This window comes from Nannobrachium achirus (assembly GCF_963921795.1).
Source record: "Nannobrachium achirus genome assembly, chromosome: 3".
Taxonomy (NCBI): domain Eukaryota; kingdom Metazoa; phylum Chordata; class Actinopteri; order Myctophiformes; family Myctophidae; genus Nannobrachium; species Nannobrachium achirus.
The window spans coordinates 62,782,350-62,800,717 of record NC_137812.1 but is presented as its reverse complement, the minus strand read 5'-3'; the positions used below and the strand labels follow the sequence as shown (position 1 = coordinate 62,800,717).

Here is an 18,368-nt window from a genome sequence, read left to right as displayed (position 1 = left end):
CATTTTTTTTTACTGTTGAGAAAATGTTGCACATTAAGTTAATCATCTGGGGACCCCCCAAAATTATTTGGGGACCCTCAGGTTGAGAACCACTAGCCTCGCAACAGCCAAGGAAGCACATTGCTGATGACGTAACTCGGGATGGCTTGCGAGGCTAGAGAACCACTGCATTAGGCTACACTACAGACCCTCATTTAAGGGTATTTAATTTAGAGTGTAGCCAAATGGACCAACTCCACTTTAGATAGTTGGTCTAATATGGCATGTAACTTCATCCAGAAATACTTTGATAGTCCATGTACAGTAGATTATCAACCATTAAGCCGGGGAACCCCCGAGGGATCGGATCACTGGAGGCTCCTGGAGCCCCTATTGAGAAGCACCGTCAACAGAAAATAAATGTTCTGGTCGGGATACCAATTAGGAGACCCCATACAGGGTAAACCAGTGACATTGGAAGTGATTTAATTGAGAATTGTTTTAATTGAGAACCGTTATGTAAAAGGACTATATGAACATGAGGTCTTGTGTATAGAAGTCACAAGGAAAATACTATTTTAATGTGGTTTTATTGTTTAAGTTTTAAAAAACAAGCAGTAAAAAAAGAAAATCAGCATACAATAACATGACATTTAACTAAATCAAGTCTTTCAACCATAAAACTGAACGGAAACAGAGGGCCATGAGTTCTACCCAATGACATCACACACACACACTCACATAACTGACACAAAGGTCATGTTAGTGTCTTAGCCAACTTTCACACATTTTTCTATTCAGTAGCATACAGTACACATTTAACCCCTTCACAATGAAAATGAAATGCACAAGGGGTTCAAACCCTGCCGGCACCAATATCTCTTGCTACGCAACACCTTAGTTTATTGTTATGCATCGTTGCGGTAAGGGTATTGTAATATCTCCCCAGTGTATCCGTCTGTGTCCATTAAAAGGACAGCGAGAACAGCCATGGTTCCTTTCAATACCCTGCCCGCAGAAAAAGCATGTTACCCTGGCCGACTTCAGTAATGCATGGCAGGACAACAGTTGCTACGGTCTGCATGTGTCTGAATAATCCAACTTGGGATCAGATTTTCATGACCCTTGGTGGGAATGATCAATAGGCTGGGTTGAAGTATTAAAAAGGTCCAAATTACATAATGGGTCATATCTTGAACATTAAGATGAGGTTTCATGTGTTGTATTCCTGTGGGGGTGTGTGTCTCTGTTCTGACAAAATGGGTCGATTTTCATGAAATTAGGTGGGAATGATTAGTAGGCTGCCCTGAAGAGACCAAGGTGTTTCATAGCAAGAGATGTCGATGTGGGCAGGACTTGCACCCCAGGTGCGTTTCACGGATCGATTATTTTCGGTACCTGAGAAATGACCGATTACGTAATTTTGACCTCGACTGTGATTTATCATTTTGACCCAAAAAGGTAATCATGTCTTTGGGGCATCCTATTGATCATTCCCACCCATTTTGTTTTGTTCACAATCACTATATCCTGCCATGTGCATTGCTGATGGGAGGGTACAAATCTGAACTTTTAGCAGGTACAAAATATCTGCACCTTAAACACTGGGAATGTCTGAAAAGAAAAAAATAAGCTTTAAAAACAAGTAAATTAAAAAAAGTAAAAAAAAACAAAAAAAGTATTTTACAAACTTTTAGTAGTAATACTCATAGTGCTGCTGCTAAACAATACCAGTACTAGCTTGTTGTGAGTGTAAAAAAAATATGAACTGTTCAATTCATCCAAGCAATTACACCAATAACATTTGGGTTGGTTAGAAGGGACTGGAGTAGAGTCAAGCACATTTGATGCTTGGCTCCTTTTTTGAATTCTTGCAGAAAATGTTCACCTCCGCCTCTTTGATACAGATAAAGAAATGGAGGACAAGGGGAAAGCACATTGCAGATGCCAGGATGGATGGTTGAATAAAATGAAGGTTCAGTGGCGATCCAAAAAAGAAAAAACTTTACACGGGGGAAAATAAATTCATGATGGAAGCGTCAGTCCAGAGAACCATCAGTCCTTAAAATAGATAATCCAAATGGAAGACAGAAATCTCCAATTCACTGGCCCTGTAATAAAAGGCAGGACAGACAGTTGTAATTTACATGAATCTTTTTAACAAATCATGTATACATTGTCCCAACTATGGTGCTTTGCATGGGAAATCATGCAAATCTGGTTTATTGGCTAAATTCACAAACTGACAACTGAATGAAATAAATAAATCATACAAGAACAATGTAAATAGCTCAAAAGTAACATTCATTGTTTTTTCCAAATTCAATGCTAAATGCCACTTTCACTTATTCTACTCTTAATTACACCTGAAAACATCTGTAATCAACTGCAATCGACAAATCAAGGGCTTAAATAGTTGCATCAGATGTGCTATCTGGCCTGACTAGAAGTTTGTTGACTTGTTGACTGTGATTAGAGCAGTTAGAAACATAGCTAAGTCTAAGGTATGGTCAGAAAAGTTCAGAGAAGCGATTATTGCTTTGTAAAAAAAAAAAAGGAAAAGGATATAAAACCATTGCAAAGACACTGAATGTTACAAAAAGTACACAGTTTTGAGCATAGTTAACAAGCTCTAAGTCAAAGGAACAGTGGTTACACTAATGAACAAATATGTCAGAGGGGTTGAATAATTTCGAGTATAACTGTATGTGCACAACTGTATGTGCATATAGTCGCGGTCGGGTGGAAAGCTTTTATTTATTTGTAAATAAACACCCTCCTTTGTCATATCGCTGTCACACAAAAATATTAACAATAGCCGATCTATAAGCGTGGCACAATGGGGCTCGTTAGGAGGTCCGACCGAGATCTGTTATTTTTGCTACTTCGAAAAAGTGTGGGTGTTTGCCCCGTCTTTGGACATTTATAAATGTTTAACCAATGAATAATATTAAGAGCTTGCAACCAGGGTTCCCACACATTTTTACCAATTTATTTCCAAAACATTTCCAGAATATGTAAACCAATTTCCAGGACTATACAACAATAATTTAGCACAATAACGAGTCACTTACTCCTATGCGCAGTGCCCAAAGACGGGTATGCCAGTGGTTCTCAACCTTTTCAGGCAGTGACCCCCGAAATCATATTTGAACTGGGGACCCTGGCGAGCACTAAGAGTTGAGGAATTTTGTATAACACTGTTTTATTGTGAAAATAGCTGATCTACATGCTCACAACGCCTCGCGAGGCATTGTGAGCATGTGGATCTGCTATTTTCACAATTTCTGCCTCTAATATTTGACAATTTGGCCAATGTTGAATTTGTCATTTCAGAGGTATTAACAAAATCAATATCCAAAGACAATGCATAGGTATTTTTTCCAGGATCTTCCAGGACCCTTGATCAAATCCAAAACTTTTCCAGTAGTGGAAAAATATTTTTCTAATTTCAAAATATTTCCAGGAATTTCATGACCGTGGGAACCCTGGAGATATGAAGTTTCCACTCGACAGCAACGCTATGAGGGTTGTCCTACCTGATGACCCTGCTGTGGAGTGGCAGCCTGTCCTGGGGCCTGGCCTGCCTGTCCATAGTAGGCGGCCTGCTGTCTGTAGTACTCAGCCCAGGCAGCGCTGTAGTCCGGCTGGCCCCCGGCTGGGGCTGCACCACCTGCTGTTGCAGCTGTACCTGGAGCTGCTGTTGCTGCTGCCGCTCCACCAGGCTGGGCTGGATAGAGAAGAGGAAATCCAAGAGAACTTTAGCTGAACAGACCAACTAAAATACAATGGCACTCACTCATTCCATTAGGCTATAAAATGTCTCCATTCCATACTGTCTTTTTCCTTTATATATATTTATGTTATCTTGAATGATCATTTGTATATTTATAGTGAATGCATATTGTTCTTGTCATAAACCAGTTATCCCTGGTTACAAAAATAAGTTTTACTCTTATGTACCTGTACAAAAGATGTAACAATAAAATACAAGCTTGAACCTATTCCTCTTTCAGACAAAGAGGATTAACCTTGAAGGAAATAACCCACATACCCTGTACGTATCTATGGGATATCCATGTATGGGTATTACATTTGTCAACTCCATCTTCCATCTGGGTAATTTGCATATGAAGTTACTAAATTAGAGGTGTTTGGGTGACACATCGCCAGATGAACCAGTCTCCTAACAAAATGCTTGATTACAAGTGCAATCAGTCTAATCCTCCAAGGATAATGACCTTTTACAACCAAATTGCACCTTATCTAATGTATCTTTTGTATGATCTATGAAGTTTCATGGCTTTGTGTTTGATTTGATTACAATAGTTTCATTATCACATCGCAGCTCTACTAACAAGAGCAGTCGACTGATATTTGTAGTCAGACCAAGTTGTGCGTCTAACGGATCCGACTTACTCATGCCCATTTTCTTGTAGTATTCCTCCCAAGCTTTAGTATAGTCTGGCTGACCCCCAGCAGCCTGCGCTGCATGGCCCTGGTCCCCTGGTGCTGCTGCCTGTGGTGCTTGGGCTGGAGCCTGGCCTGGCATAGCACCCCCTGGCTGCTGACCATAGTATTGCGCATAGTAAGCTGCCCAAGCTGCATTTGGGTCTGCTGCCTGCTTACCTAGGAAGGGAGGAAAGACTGATTAAGAAGAGTAAATGAAGCCAAAGAAATCACGGACTAGATGAGAGAGAGAGAAGTCAGTGCCACACACTTAATCCTATAGTTTTAGCCAATCGCAGCAGTATCATAGCATGTCTTTTAAAATTCCTACCGTACTGGAAAATAGTCATGGTGATCATTACTTTGTAGTATACTTTGCTTAGAATGCCCACAATACTGTAACAAGTATCACAAACAATACAACATGCATACATACAATGTCTGTTAACTAAAGAAAAAAATACAAGTGATTATCACAATCACAAGTTTGCAGCTCATTTGGAAATACACCTGGGAAAAACAATATACTCACTGGGATCATGTGGTGCTGGAGCTTGCCACTGCTGTTGTTGCTGGTAAGCATTTCCCCAGCCTTGTGGAGAGTATTGGTGACCACCAGGTGGCGCACCACTATGGAGAGGAAAGGGTGGAAGGAGAGATGGTGAAAGTTAACTTACCGTATGCTTAAGAAATTACTTTTATGTCTCTTTTTTTTTCATTATCTTTTACTAGTATACCAGTCTAAAGTTAGAACAGAATCACACTAGTTTCTGAACGTTTCATAATATTAATAAAAGGATTCCCACACATCCTTACCAATTCATTTCCAAAACTTTTCCAGAATATTTCACCCTTTTTCCAGGACTATATAACAATAATTCAGCTCAATAACGAGTCGCTTACTCCTATGCGCAATACCCAAAGACAGGTAGTGTATGCCTGTGGTTCTCAACCTTTTCAGGCCGTGACCCCCAAAATAATCATATGTGTCCCAGCATAGCAGAGGGGCAGTCATTTCGGAAAGCACAGCTTTAGACCAGCCCTGAAATTACTTTTTTCTTTTTCTCTCTCTAAAATGTGATAAAGCCACAAAAGCATTTCATAAATATCAGGCTACATTTTACTTAAACGCCAGAGCTTAACTCTGCATGTAAATAAGACTTTTTTAAATTAATGTGAAGAGAAACCTCACATTTTGCAGGTTACATTTCATCTAAAAGGCTGAATTTCTCAGCTTTCTCATCTAGTATTTCTGCATGGCATAACTCTATAAGCCATATCTACAAAACTGTTGGGTCAATCTTCACAACCAATATATCACTTTGTAGCTATGACTCCCAGCTTTCAAATGAAATGAAAAGATGACAATGAAAAAAATTCAATGACTAGCCCTCAGCTGTGTTCGGTCAAATATTTGAACTGGGGACCCGGACACACGAGCATTAAGAGTAGAGGAATTTTGTATAACAGTTTTATTGTGAAAATAGCCGATCTAAATGCTCACCAGGAATTTCATGACCGGGGGAACCCTGTAATAATGGTTGCTTGTACTGAAGTCACTGGAACTTATCAGATGGAAGAATGCATCAAAACTACTGTTCATCTATGCTTGTACTTACTGGGGAGGTCCTCCAGGAGGTCCTGCATTGTATGGGTTGGGATTGTAGGGGCCCATCGGACCCCCTGGTCCCCCTGGACCAGGACCAGGACCACCACCAACTGGACACAAGGGAGCCTAAGACAAAAGCAGAGAGATGAGCCACGGATTCATTTTTGTGTTTTTCTGATCAGTTCAGGAGCCTAGTTTTAACACATTGCCCACTATTTTAAAGAGCAGTGTTTCTCAACCTTTTTTCTGCATGGGCACACTTTTCATGTCCCAAGAATCCATGGGCACCAACATAATACGGGGGTGTAAATATCGTCACTGTCGGGAAGAAACCTCGTATCTCCAAGTTTCAAATTTGTACTTTTCTTCGCAAAGTAAAGCCCTGCTTCATCATACAAGGATGTCGCACAACAGTTGTGAAAACAGCCAATCTACAAGCACACAACGCCTGTGCTTGTAGATTGGCTGTTTTCACTAGTTTTCACTAGTTTATAATTTTTAAAATGATAAATACAATACTGGCTTTCAAGCAGTTTCAAGGGGCACACTTGACCCTTCTCAGGGGCACACCAAAGGTCCCCAGGCACAGTGGTTGAGAAACACTGTTATAGAGGATGCCACCCCCACAGGGCTCCTTCTGAGGAGGTCGCTGGTCGAGTACGTTGTTTTGACTCTCTGGGGGAAAGCTAGTGGGGGACAAATGATTTAATATATGTCTAATTATAGTTTTGAGGACAGCCATGCTTTTAGGTCATTTTGAAATGTGGATGGGGAATTGAGAAGTTTCAAGATTCAAGAACTTTATTGCCATGTCAACATGGTTGATAGGAATTTGTCTTGGTTCTCAGACGTAAAACGTAAGACATAGGACGACGACCAGTGTAGCAGCACACCATATACAAAACCCATAAACACTACTTACTTACTTACTGGGGAGGTCCTGGACTGGAGGGGACCTCCCCAGCAAATCCCCAGTTAAGTCCAAAACCCATAAACACACTAGGGCATTCACGAATAGTGATTTTTAGTATTAGAATTATTCGACCTCAAAGTATTTGAATAGTCGAATATTCGACAGGACTGGCCTAACTGTCAAATATTAAGAGGCGAACATTGTGAAAATAGCCAATCTACATGCTCACAACACGTTGTGAGCTAGTTGGCTGTTTTCACTACTTTTGTGCGACGCCTTATATGATGAAGCAGGGCTTTACTTTGCAAAAGAACGTACAAATTTGAAACTTGGAGATACGAGGTTTCCACCCGACAACGACGATATACTGTAAATACATATTTTTAACTGGCGATTAAAAGACCCTGATCTGTGAATCCCTTTTCTCGAATCTACATGTCACATTTCAGCAGCTCTAAGCCCACTGTGTGACTCCCATCTCCATGAGTGTGTTTACCTCGATCTTCTCTTCTATAAGCTGCTTGGCGTGGTCGATCTGTTGCGGGGACCCACGGATAGTGAACAGCTTGAAGTTGGGGTCACCGTTGGGCGGTGGCTGGCGAGAGATCTCTACAAATGCACCCGTCTGTTGGTTGATGGACTTGACATTCTCCCCGCCTCTGCCAATTACGAGGCCACATTTGTGAGCGGGGATAGAGAAGGTCATCTCTCCTCCCGGTGGGCCCCAGTTCCCTGGGCCCCGTCCTCTACCTCGTCCAGGTGACATGTCTGTACCGGGAGGCCCTGGGGGACCCTGGGAAAGAACCATTACATCAGGATTAGGTGCAGCTTGGGAATCTTCTTCAGTAGTCAATTATAACATATTTTCAGATTGAGACTTGTGGTCAAAACTTGGAAGTTATTTTTTAACGCCGGATAGAGCAATTTATTAAAAGTAGGCAGGGCACACAGCCTTCTTGTTGAGATGAAGGCTACAGCAAAAGTAAAAAAAAATAAAAGTTTGCACGGCACACTAATAGTTCTGACAGACAATCGTTTAACATTTTGAGCCAGAGGTCTTCGTAAGGACATGATTAATTTGCTACGGACATCTGTAGCATAACATAACTGACTGCAAATAGTTTTGTGATGAATGCCCCTAGACACGGTTGGGCATTACATTATTAAGGTAATTTAAATTAAAGCCCTTTAGATTGCATGCACACAAGACCAACAATAATCAACTGGGTTCATAATATGTGCATAAGCAGCACACAATATTTAAAACCTAAAATATCCTTTAGCCAAATATCTATTTTCTTCCGCACAGACAATGCACTAGACTAGATTTAGCACTGCTTAAGGACACCAAGGCTCTTGTAACGGTGAACGGTCTGTAATCAGATGAACGGGGTCCACCCTATGTTCCCCAGGTTCTATGTTCCCCAGGTTCTATGTTCCCCACTTCTCCCCCAAAAAGGTTCTATGTTCCCCAGGTTCTATGTTCCCTACCCACCCTCCCCACAAAAAAGGTTCCATGTTCCCCCCTCTACCAAAAAAAGGATCTACTGCATCTTCCCTACAAAAAAGAAAAAAAGAAAAAAAAGGTATATGTTCCCAACTCAAATGCAGGAAATGGTGGGACATCTGGGCACTAAGAACATGTGGGCAATCCTAATTTAGGTGCCCAGTTGTCCCTAAATGCCCACTCATCTATTAACCCACTCGTCCAAATGCCCACCAGATGCCCAGTCATACCAAAAGTATGGTGTCCAGATGTCCCTAGTGCCCCCTGTCCCACTAGTATCCGTAATTTCCCCCCATTATTGGGTGTTTTGAGTTGTTATTAATAATTAGAAATGAATGTTTCCTGCTCTATACTATACTAACCCCCTGGCCACCTTCCTCTCGTACACGTATGCTCTGCAGCAGTTCATTGATGATGGAGGCAGCATGTGCACATCTGTCTGGAGGACCCATAATGTTGGCGATCTTTTCAGGGCCTTGACCATCGTCTGTAAGGAATATGAGAGAATTCAGGTAATGCACAGATTAACAGCAAGAGACGGTCCAGTAGTTAAAATCGTTGGCTCTAATCATTAATATTGAGAAGACTAACCTGGTTTGAATTGTATCTTGACTCCAGCATCATTCTGGATCTTCTTTATCATTTCTCCATTTCGACCAATTACAACTCCCACAGAGTGTCGGGGAACAGGTACCTACAGGGGCAGCGCCACATTTGCAATAACTTTAGAGGGAGTCATGAAACCAGTTAAAAAAGCAATTCCCAAGGTTCACATATTCACCAGTCAGGACTCCAGGAGCATGCATTGTAATGCAATCTACTATTTTTTCCTTCTTTTTTAAATCTCAGCCTTTTAGATTTACATTTTATTTCACAAACATGCATACATTTAAGGCGCCGTTCACACTGCGTTTTGGCAACGAGAATAACGCAAAAGGAAAAGTCAGATAGGCCTTTCGTTCAGACAACGGCATTTTCGGTTGTTAAAAACGGAACGATCTAGAAACGCAGAGTAGGGTGGAAAACCTGACTCTTCTCTCCCCTCGCGTCACCGTGTGAACAACAGAAACGCAAGAAGCAACAACGCATGCTAGGCTTTTCCTCTCCAACTAATACATACTAAGCAATGTGGCCGAGTGGTTAACGCATTCTGTTTTCGATCCATGGGTCCCGGGTTCGCGTCCCGCTAGTGTCACTTCTTTTCACTACCACAAACAACTTTTCTTTTCTCGTGGCCACAAAGTTATTATTATCACATTATTATCCATGACGGAGGCGATGAGCAGACTCAGCGCCGTTACAGAGTTATGTGAATAATTTAATAATAATAATAATAACTTTATCGCCAGCATTGAGTATGTATTAGTAGCAGAGAAAAAGCCTAGCATGCGTTGTTGCTTCTTGCGTTTCTGTTGTTCACTTGGTGACATGGACACGACATCATTTCGGCTTCATATGAACGCTTGATAAAAAGGAAAAACGCAACGGCAATATCCCGGGACCTCGACATTTTCTCTACAGAGCGTTGCCGTATGTATGGGGCCTTACTTACCTCTATGCCGCCTCCACCACCTCCTCCGCCGCCGCCTCCGCCTCCCATCCTAGATCCAAATTCATTCCTATCGCCAAAGTTGCCATGATCCCTCTCTCGGAGAATGTCATTCACCATGTCCATTGCTTGCTGCAAAAACAGCATGACAGAAAGATAAGTGTGAGTGAGAAGATAAAGACTAAAAAACGATAGGACACAGTTTCCTCTGTACACTTTTTGTACCTGCACTTTGTAGGGATCTCCAATGATGCGTAGGGGTTTATCAATGTTGGGTGGCTGGGAGGCATCTTGAATCAGAATCATCTTTACTCCAGCTCGCTCCTGTTAAGTAGCAGGGATGGGAATGTTAAGATTAATTACAGACATTAGCTAAATGTATCCAGCCAATGTACTTGAAAGTAAAATAAAAAGAAAATCAAACACAAAATCTGTATTTCTAACAGAACTAATTCAAACAATCTTTTATTTTGTCCAACAGCTCTTCTACATCTTTATTGATTAGTTTATTTCCGTGTCCTGCACACAAAGTGCCCAACCCTCATGGGTTTATAAGAGACCATTTTAAGCTTACAGCATGTTTTAAAATAATATGTATACATTCAATTACAACTCTTACAACTCAGAATTATACAGTGTTCCGTCTTCTCTCCCAAGCTTGACAAAAATATCTGCCACAATCAGTCGGTAGAGCTCTCGCCTTTGGACCACACAGTCATGGGTTAGATTCCGGTATGAGTAGCACGGCTTGGGTGCACATAGTCATGCGTAAAGTACTGGGAGCTGATGGTAGGTGTGGCGCTCCACCTCAGCAATACATCTCCCAGGGGGCTAGTGCATTTGTAACGGGGACAGATTCCCTCACGTTACTGGCTGATAACAACAATAAGCCACTCCCGACCTACATGACAATAAGCCACTCCCGACCGACTTGTACAATAAAAACACCTTTAACAAAACATATATCCAGTTTTTCTTAATCATTTAACTCAAGGAAATCACCAGAGATAGAAGACATTTTACTAACAAATACCTCTCTTATATCAACATATTTAGGGCCGTAAAACAAAAAGTGAACCTAATTTTCTATTTCACCAAGTTCACAAAACAAACAATATCTCTGGTCCTCTGGCATGGCATTAAACCAGCCTGTCGCCCAAGCTAATGGTAATGCTCCTATCCACCCGTTTCCACAAGACTTTACTGTAGCATTATCTGCCGGACACTTCCGGTTAACAACAGACATACAAGCTGCTCACGTCACGTCGCTGATGCAACCGTTGTGAGCTTGTAGATCACACTCGGCTGCGACACCGGAAATGCCGCTCACCTTCTGCACAATGGGATGTTGGAAAGTTGTGGATACATGACAGCGAGTCACCTCATTAATTGTTAATGTCATTGTAAGCAACCCTGTTATTGTCACCTGCAGCTGTTTGATGGTCTCTCCTCCCTTGCCAATGATGAGACCAGCCTTGCCAGCAGGGATCATCATCTCCTGCATGGACCGTGGTTGCCCATTGGATGAATCTTGGAAAGAGGGTGGAGTGCCACGTCCTCTAGACACTATCTCATCCAGAAACCTCTTGGCTTGTCTGGGAGGAAAAGGAATCAAAAGGGAGAGAAGGATTAAGGAAAATAAAGATAAGATGTAAAAGTGTAATGAAAAATAAAGGAAATAAATTTGTATCAACTAATGTAAAAAAAACAGTAGATCTACAAGCTCGCGTGGTGCAGCTGCTACATATTATCCCAGATGTCATCTAGTCACAATATTTATATTATATTTCCCAGGGAACCAAGTTTATTTATTTTTTTACTTTATCAAAAGTTCTTCAAATTGATTAGAAAATGGAACATTTGTCAAAATATTGGTCTCAAGGTAATCAGTAATATAATCGGTTATTCTAGACTCCAAAATCAGGATCAGACCCGAAATCTGGCATCGGCCAGGCTCTAAACAAAATGTTGTTTAAAGTCAAGGTGGAACACCAGAGCAGCTGCAACAGAAACTGTAAGGGATCTGTAGCAATGAGTAGATTAATTAATTTGACCAAATTATTTTAACGCATTTACCAATACAGATTCTACTGATGCATCCTTAACTGTGTTCAATTTGAGTGTGATGAAGAGCAACTTACAGTATGGCATCTGCACTGCCTGTGAGAGAGACACATCTCTCTGGGAGACCCCCACTGTCTAGGAGAAGAACATCATGCACATTTTAATCCATACTCACTCAGCATAACCCACTTGGAATGAACTTGATCAGACAATATACCCAGTACATATACAAGCACAAAACAGTCAACAATACAGACAATGCTCTAACTTCAGAGTAAGCACAGTAAGTCAACATCTCTTTTTTAAATGTCCAAACACATTTTTCTGTGAACACATGCCAGAAAGCCAAAGTCAATTGACTTTGTTTTACACAAAGAACATGGTAATAATGTTACAGTAGCATGCCAGTCTGGAACCACCAAGATTGATATAAAAGAATAAAATAAAAAGTATTGAGAATTTGAGATAGCATGCTGGTTCACACTTCACAATGCACTGCATCCTTCTCTAGCCTGACTATGTCATTAAACATATTAAATATAATTCTTTCCAACTATATAAAGACTTAAACTATTGACCACTGAAGCTGGTGCATACATTACATATTCACACAGAATTATTTGAATGTAGGGAATAGGAATAGTTGACTCACCACAAAACTCACCTGGTGCAATTTGGACCTTGCAGCCAGAATCCTGTTGTATTTTATTTATCTGCTCACCCCCTCGACCAATGACTGAAGAGGACACCACAAGAACGGGTTAGGCTTCGGTTTCAGACGACGTGTGAGAACTCAGACTGAGTGCAACGCCACTTACAGGTTATGAGAAAGTATATGTGGTCAAAGGATTCTGTGTGCAGTCTGTACTAGGGCATTCACGAATAGTGATTTTTAGTATTCGAATTATTCGACCTCAAAGTATTCGAATATTCGACAGGACTGGCCAAACTGTCAAATATTAAGTAAGCAAGAGGCGAACATTGTGAAAATAGCAGATCTACATGCTCACAAGCGTTGTGAGCATATGCTATTTTCACAATATTTATCTGCGGAACCGAGTCACATTAAATGTAATACCTACAATTTCAAGTGCTTGTCAGGGTGGGGGTCCCCAGTTCAAATATGTTTATTTTGGGGGTCACGGCCTAAAAAAGTTTGAGAACCCCTGGTATAGAGCATTAACAAATTCACCCACCAGGGGCATTGAAACTCATTCTTATGACTTCCTATCTAGCCAAGCTTTATAAACTATATATTTGACTTCGACTTCGGTGAACAACGTCGAATAGTGACTTTGATATTCTAATATTCGGTGAATGCCCTAGTGTGAATGTGTGTGTGTACTCACTGAGACCAACCATGCCATCAGGCACCCGGTACTCTTCAGTGACAGTCATGTTGGGAGGTCTGGAACCACTGCAAAGAGAAGGATTAAGAAGAGATTGTTTGGGGCATGAGTACCTCATCCCAGAGTCACTTCGTGAAGCATAACTTGTTGTTTGAAACTGGGTTTTTTGAACATGTTTCTAAAGGTTTAGTATAGTTGATACCGTACCTTTGTTGTGAAAGGGCAGCAAGCTGAGCTTCAATTGCTGGAAAGGAAGTAGAATTTGTTAGTGATGGAGACTGGATAGACATCGGGGTGTTTTCTAGTAATGGTGGGGGTGCCTTTAACCTACAATGTGTAGAATCTCTGTCACTCTGTGATGCTAACTTCTTAGCGTCTGGCTGATCTGAAAACAAACAAACAAATAGAAAAGATGTAGGAAAATGCTTCATTTTACTTAAAATGTGAGCAACATTCCTGACTGTTTTCTTAATTTCCAAACCTCCATCTTCAAGCGATCGTTTCTGTGCTGTGAATGGATAACCCTCAGCGCCTCCATTATTGCTCATTTGCGGGGCATCTCCACCTATTTTTGCTGCAATCTGAAAAGAGAAATGACCACTGTATGAAACAAACATTTGTAATAAATATACAAATCACAAGGAATGATTTATGGGACTTTAATTAATCTATCCAATATCAGCAGGATCAGACAGACCTACTATACATTGGTGAATTGCTTCTGGTCACATTCAACAAATCCTAGTGACTACACGTGAAAACATTTGGATTTGTTTCACCATTGAAGTAAGTACATTTATATGAGTTGTAAAAGGGATCACGATCTAAACAAGCCAAATACTTTGTGTTTTTATCCTTTTAGTTGACCTTGTACCTGTGAACTGTACTGTACCTTTTTCCTATGCAAACCTCTAATACAATCTTCAATCAATCAACAATCAACATGTTAGGCCCAGCATGTAAGACTATACCTGGCATCACCTTGGTTCTGATTATTCACACGACACAAGATGATGAAATCAATTAAATCTGCTGGGGGGGGTTTAAGGAGCGTTGAAAAGGCGTGTTAACAACAACGAGGCAGCAATCGATATAGTCTTTCTAGACGGCTAATTCTCCAAAAAGGAATAGTTTGTTGGATCCAATCTGTCGTGAGATGTGGGGCAGGTTACAGGTTTTTATCGGGACCATACAACCATGATTCACCCTACAGAACCTCACTAAAACGCCTCTAGCTTTGGTGATACATGTTAACTAGTCAGTAAAACAAAAACTATTTAGCGATCAGATATTTGATATACCGGACGGGTAGTACATTACTGTTTACAAGCGACCCAAAACACTGCATCGCGGATTCAGCTAAATGCCATGCTAACCTTGGGGCCTTGCTGCTGCGACCACTGCGACTAGTATGGAGCTAGCCAACCAGATTATGCTAACGCTACCAGGGCTGGAGAGTAAATAAGTACATGTACTCAAGTACTTTGTTAAGTACACTTGAGGTATTTGTACTTTACTTGAGTATGTCCAGTTTTCAGTACTTTTACTTCTACTCCACTACATCACAGAGGCAAATATTGAACTTTTACTCCACTGCAATTATTTGAAAACTTGAGTTTACTAATTACTTTGTAGATTTTGATTATTACAAAACACACATTACCCACTTTGGCCATTTTAAAAAATAGGATGCGACGCATTGTGAGCTTGTAGATCTGCCATTTTCAAAAGATTGTCATACATGTGAAAACTTGTGAAACAGGACACATTCTGCATAATGATTACTTTCTACTTTTGTACTGCTGTACTGCAAGTACATTTTGATGCCAATACTTTTGTAATTTTACTCAAATAAATGTTGATTTGCGGACTTGTACTTCTTGTAGCAGAGTATCTCTACATCACACAGTATTAGAGATCATACTTTTAAGTGAAAATATCCGAGTACTTTTCCCCCCACCACTGCTACATACTGGTTAGCCAAAGCGCTACCAGACGGTGTCTAGGCGCGTCCTAGAAGAAGCGTGCTGCCTGGCAAAGCTAGTCCTTGGCGATGCTTGATGTGTATTAGTAAACCCAACCAAGCCGAGCCGAGCCGGCCAGCCAGGCTAGCCTCCATTCACCTCCTCCACACACTCATTCATCACACACCGACACATATGCAACGTGTATTTACCTGTCTGGCTCGCTGCACAGCGTCCGCAAAGGCATCCTTCTTGATCCCAGCACCGGCCCCGTTAGTTGCTAAAGCGCCGTACTCAGACATGCTGCTGTGTGTGGAGGAGGGACGGGAGAAGAGCAGCACGCACGGCTAAAGCTAACGTGGCTAGGCTAGCGTGTTAGCTCTGCTGGCACCACTCGAGATGATTGCGCAGAAGCGGGAAAGACGAGAAAGGCAATAAAAAAAAGTGAGGGGGGAGGGGTCTGCTGCCCAGGCAAGGAGGCTTCCAAGTACGACGGTGTCGCTCGCTAGAATCTACCGCTCTAATGTCTTAGATACAGTATCCAGTGGTGTCAGTTCAGCAAAAGCTAAGGTATGGCAACATGACTGACACCAGAGTCATGTTGCCATACCTTAGCAACAGGCATGATGAATTCATTTTAAGAGGTACATTTAAATTCCCCCCCCTGTAGCTAAGGTATGGCCATACCCAATTGACGCCTCTGGGTCCATCTAAAAAGAAAATGCCATAGCACCCCAAATCATAACTGACAGAGGAAATTTACCACTGGACTTTAAGCAACTCTGACTTTCAAAAGGTTGACATTTCACCATTATAAATCATTGTTTTGAGTGTTCTCGCAAGTAATATTGTAATATTTTTGAAATGTGGACCTTTGATATTCATGAGCTGTATCCCATAAAAAATCAAAATAAAAAAAAGGTTTGGAATAATTCACTGAAAGTCCAATGTATCTAGAATAATATGAAAGTTTCAAGAAAATCTACTTTTACACAATATTCTACATTTTCATGTCAAGGACCCCGACATTGACATGTATTAGCCCGCGGACCCCATATAAGAGAAGATTTTTACGGCTCTAGCTCTAGATTTTCAACCATCTTAAAGTCAAGGATCCCCAGTTTGACATGCATTGGGCTACGGACGGTCGGACGCCCACCTCTGAGACCTCTACTGTAAAATCTATTTTAATTTAACTCTGAGAGATTTGTACACTCTCTGAGTCTGAGTTACAGACCCTGAGTTACAGGGCCCATTTGGTTCCTAACTATCATTTAGCTGGGGACCCCCTGGAACTCCCTCAAGGACCCCTGGGGGTCCCAGGACCCCACTTTGAGTAACTGTCTGATTAGTTTTATCCAAGAAAAAGTATCAATAATACAATGTTTATTTATTTTGTATTTTATATTTAGATAAAGTATTACCATGATCATGATGATGGCTTTGGCAATCATATTATCATAATCATATTATCATCATACTATTGATGGACAATTTCACAGCTAACCCATTAGATTTTGAGATATTTTAGATATTAACTGCAATTGTAAATTCTGGCTTACAGCATATGGGTTTAGCGAGTGCTAAAGCAAAGGGCACTGTATCACAAAATCAATATAGGCTACCCAAGTTCATAATTAACAAGTACAGTATGTGCTCAGTATGTTTCATGGCAATATGCCTTTTATATTTTGCAATATCTTGCAAATTATGCAAAATGTACATTTAGGACTAAGCAGGCATTGACACTAAGGCTTGCTCACCTGCCCCTAGCAGGTAAATAAAACTTTCAGGCAGGTGAAGTTTGCTTTCAGGTTGACCGACCGGGCAAGTGCACATTTGAGAGGGGACAATCGTCTATAAACACAACACCAGATATCTGTCTAAACACCTGAACGTGGTCAGCGCGCTCTGTCTTCTGGTCTGTGGAATGAAACAATTGTGAAACCAAAGACATATTTAATCATAGCTATGTAGGTATTTTAATTTGGAGGTATTGAGGTAGGACATGTTTTATCCCACAGCCCCAGAAACTAAGTAAGTTACATTGAGCGGTAATTAAAATCTTTCCAATCATTTTATAATGGACAATTTACTTTTCGGGCAAGTGGGCATGACCTTCGGGAAAGACAAGTAGAACATGACCTGTACTTGCCTCTGAGACCTTAGTTTCTACCCCTGCTAAGGGTAGTAGGCCATGGGGTCACCAACAACCAGAAGGGGTCATCTCTGGGAAGTATAAAGGTGCACAGCAAATCACATAGCAATTCAGTCATTTTTTCTTTTTTTGCATTGATATCTTAACAAAGAAAATAATTATTTGTTAACATTTTTCAAATTTGAATTTGATTTAGTGAAAAAAAATGTTGTGAAAAAAAAAACAAGAATAAGATTCATGTGTTAAGAACAACCGAAGAAATATATTACAAATTAAGGCTCATCATAGCATTATTTTATTTGAAGGCACCATCATGCATGCATGCAATAGCATGTTACATAATAAATATGAATAGGTTGAAGTCATTTTAATCACATCAAATACAAATATTCATTGGAATAATACATTTCAGTGTAGACAGATTAAAACTTCAGATAAAACTCTTTTGTACTGCATATGTTATACACACTTTGAAAGGAGTGAACTCTATGGCAGTTAAAGCTGAACTATATGACCTGACTGACCAGAACTGTGTATTGAGTCTGGCTGCTGCCTTCCACCCTGAGTCAGTTTTGATAACATTAAGCACCTCATTGAGGCGTTGGAGGGGTTGATGAGTCACACACAATGGGTGCTCGACTACAGTCAATTGTTTACTAAGTACCCACTACAAGCCAGGCAGCAGGGGCCAGATATCAAGAAATCGGCCTGAGTGGCTGACTGACTGTCCAACAGATACATAACGGTTCTTTTCTTTCTCCAACCGAAAATAATCCCAGATACGCAGCTCCAGATTGGATCCGCAGGCCACCAGTTTGACACCGCTG

The 18,368-nt window shown here is 40.9% G+C and overlaps 2 protein-coding genes across 5 annotated transcripts in view; both read right to left on the bottom strand.

The window, feature by feature from the left end:
* The window catches only part of mri1 (methylthioribose-1-phosphate isomerase 1), an 82,149-nt gene that overhangs the window by 22,714 nt on the left and 41,067 nt on the right, over positions 1-18,368 (bottom strand). The gene's annotated exons all lie outside the window — the stretch shown is intronic.
* Positions 561-15,698, bottom strand: khsrp (KH-type splicing regulatory protein). Of its 4 annotated transcripts, none has more exons than XM_080721863.1 (18): positions 15,596-15,698; positions 13,901-14,000; positions 13,751-13,804; positions 13,627-13,663; positions 13,420-13,487; positions 12,723-12,806; positions 12,148-12,205; positions 11,433-11,601; positions 10,232-10,330; positions 10,010-10,138; positions 9,049-9,151; positions 8,820-8,944; positions 7,447-7,743; positions 6,048-6,163; positions 4,961-5,058; positions 4,399-4,608; positions 3,519-3,709; positions 561-2,090 (listed from the first exon to the last, which is right to left on the bottom strand). In XM_080721863.1, exons 1-18 carry the CDS (start codon positions 15,683-15,685, stop codon positions 2,082-2,084), a joined length of 2,037 nt encoding a protein of 678 aa, XP_080577989.1. In that variant the 5' UTR covers positions 15,686-15,698; the 3' UTR covers positions 561-2,081. The 4 variants fall into 4 exon arrangements, with proteins under 4 accessions (XP_080577989.1, XP_080577991.1, XP_080577990.1 ...); XM_080721865.1 differs by having other exon boundaries at positions 8,844-8,944; XM_080721864.1 differs by having other exon boundaries at positions 12,735-12,806.

Coding starts and splice junctions, on each gene's coding strand:
- khsrp (XM_080721863.1), bottom strand. CDS start 15,685: ATGTCTGAGTACGGCGCTTTAGCAACTAACGGGGCCGGTGCTGGGATC. Junction 11,602..12,147: donor GGCAGTGCAGATGCCATACT/GTAAGTTGCTCT, acceptor TTTTCCTCCCAG/ACAAGCCAAGAGGTTTCTGG. Junction 4,609..4,960: donor TCCAGCACCACATGATCCCA/GTGAGTATATTG, acceptor CTCCCTTCCTAG/GTAAGCAGGCAGCAGACCCA.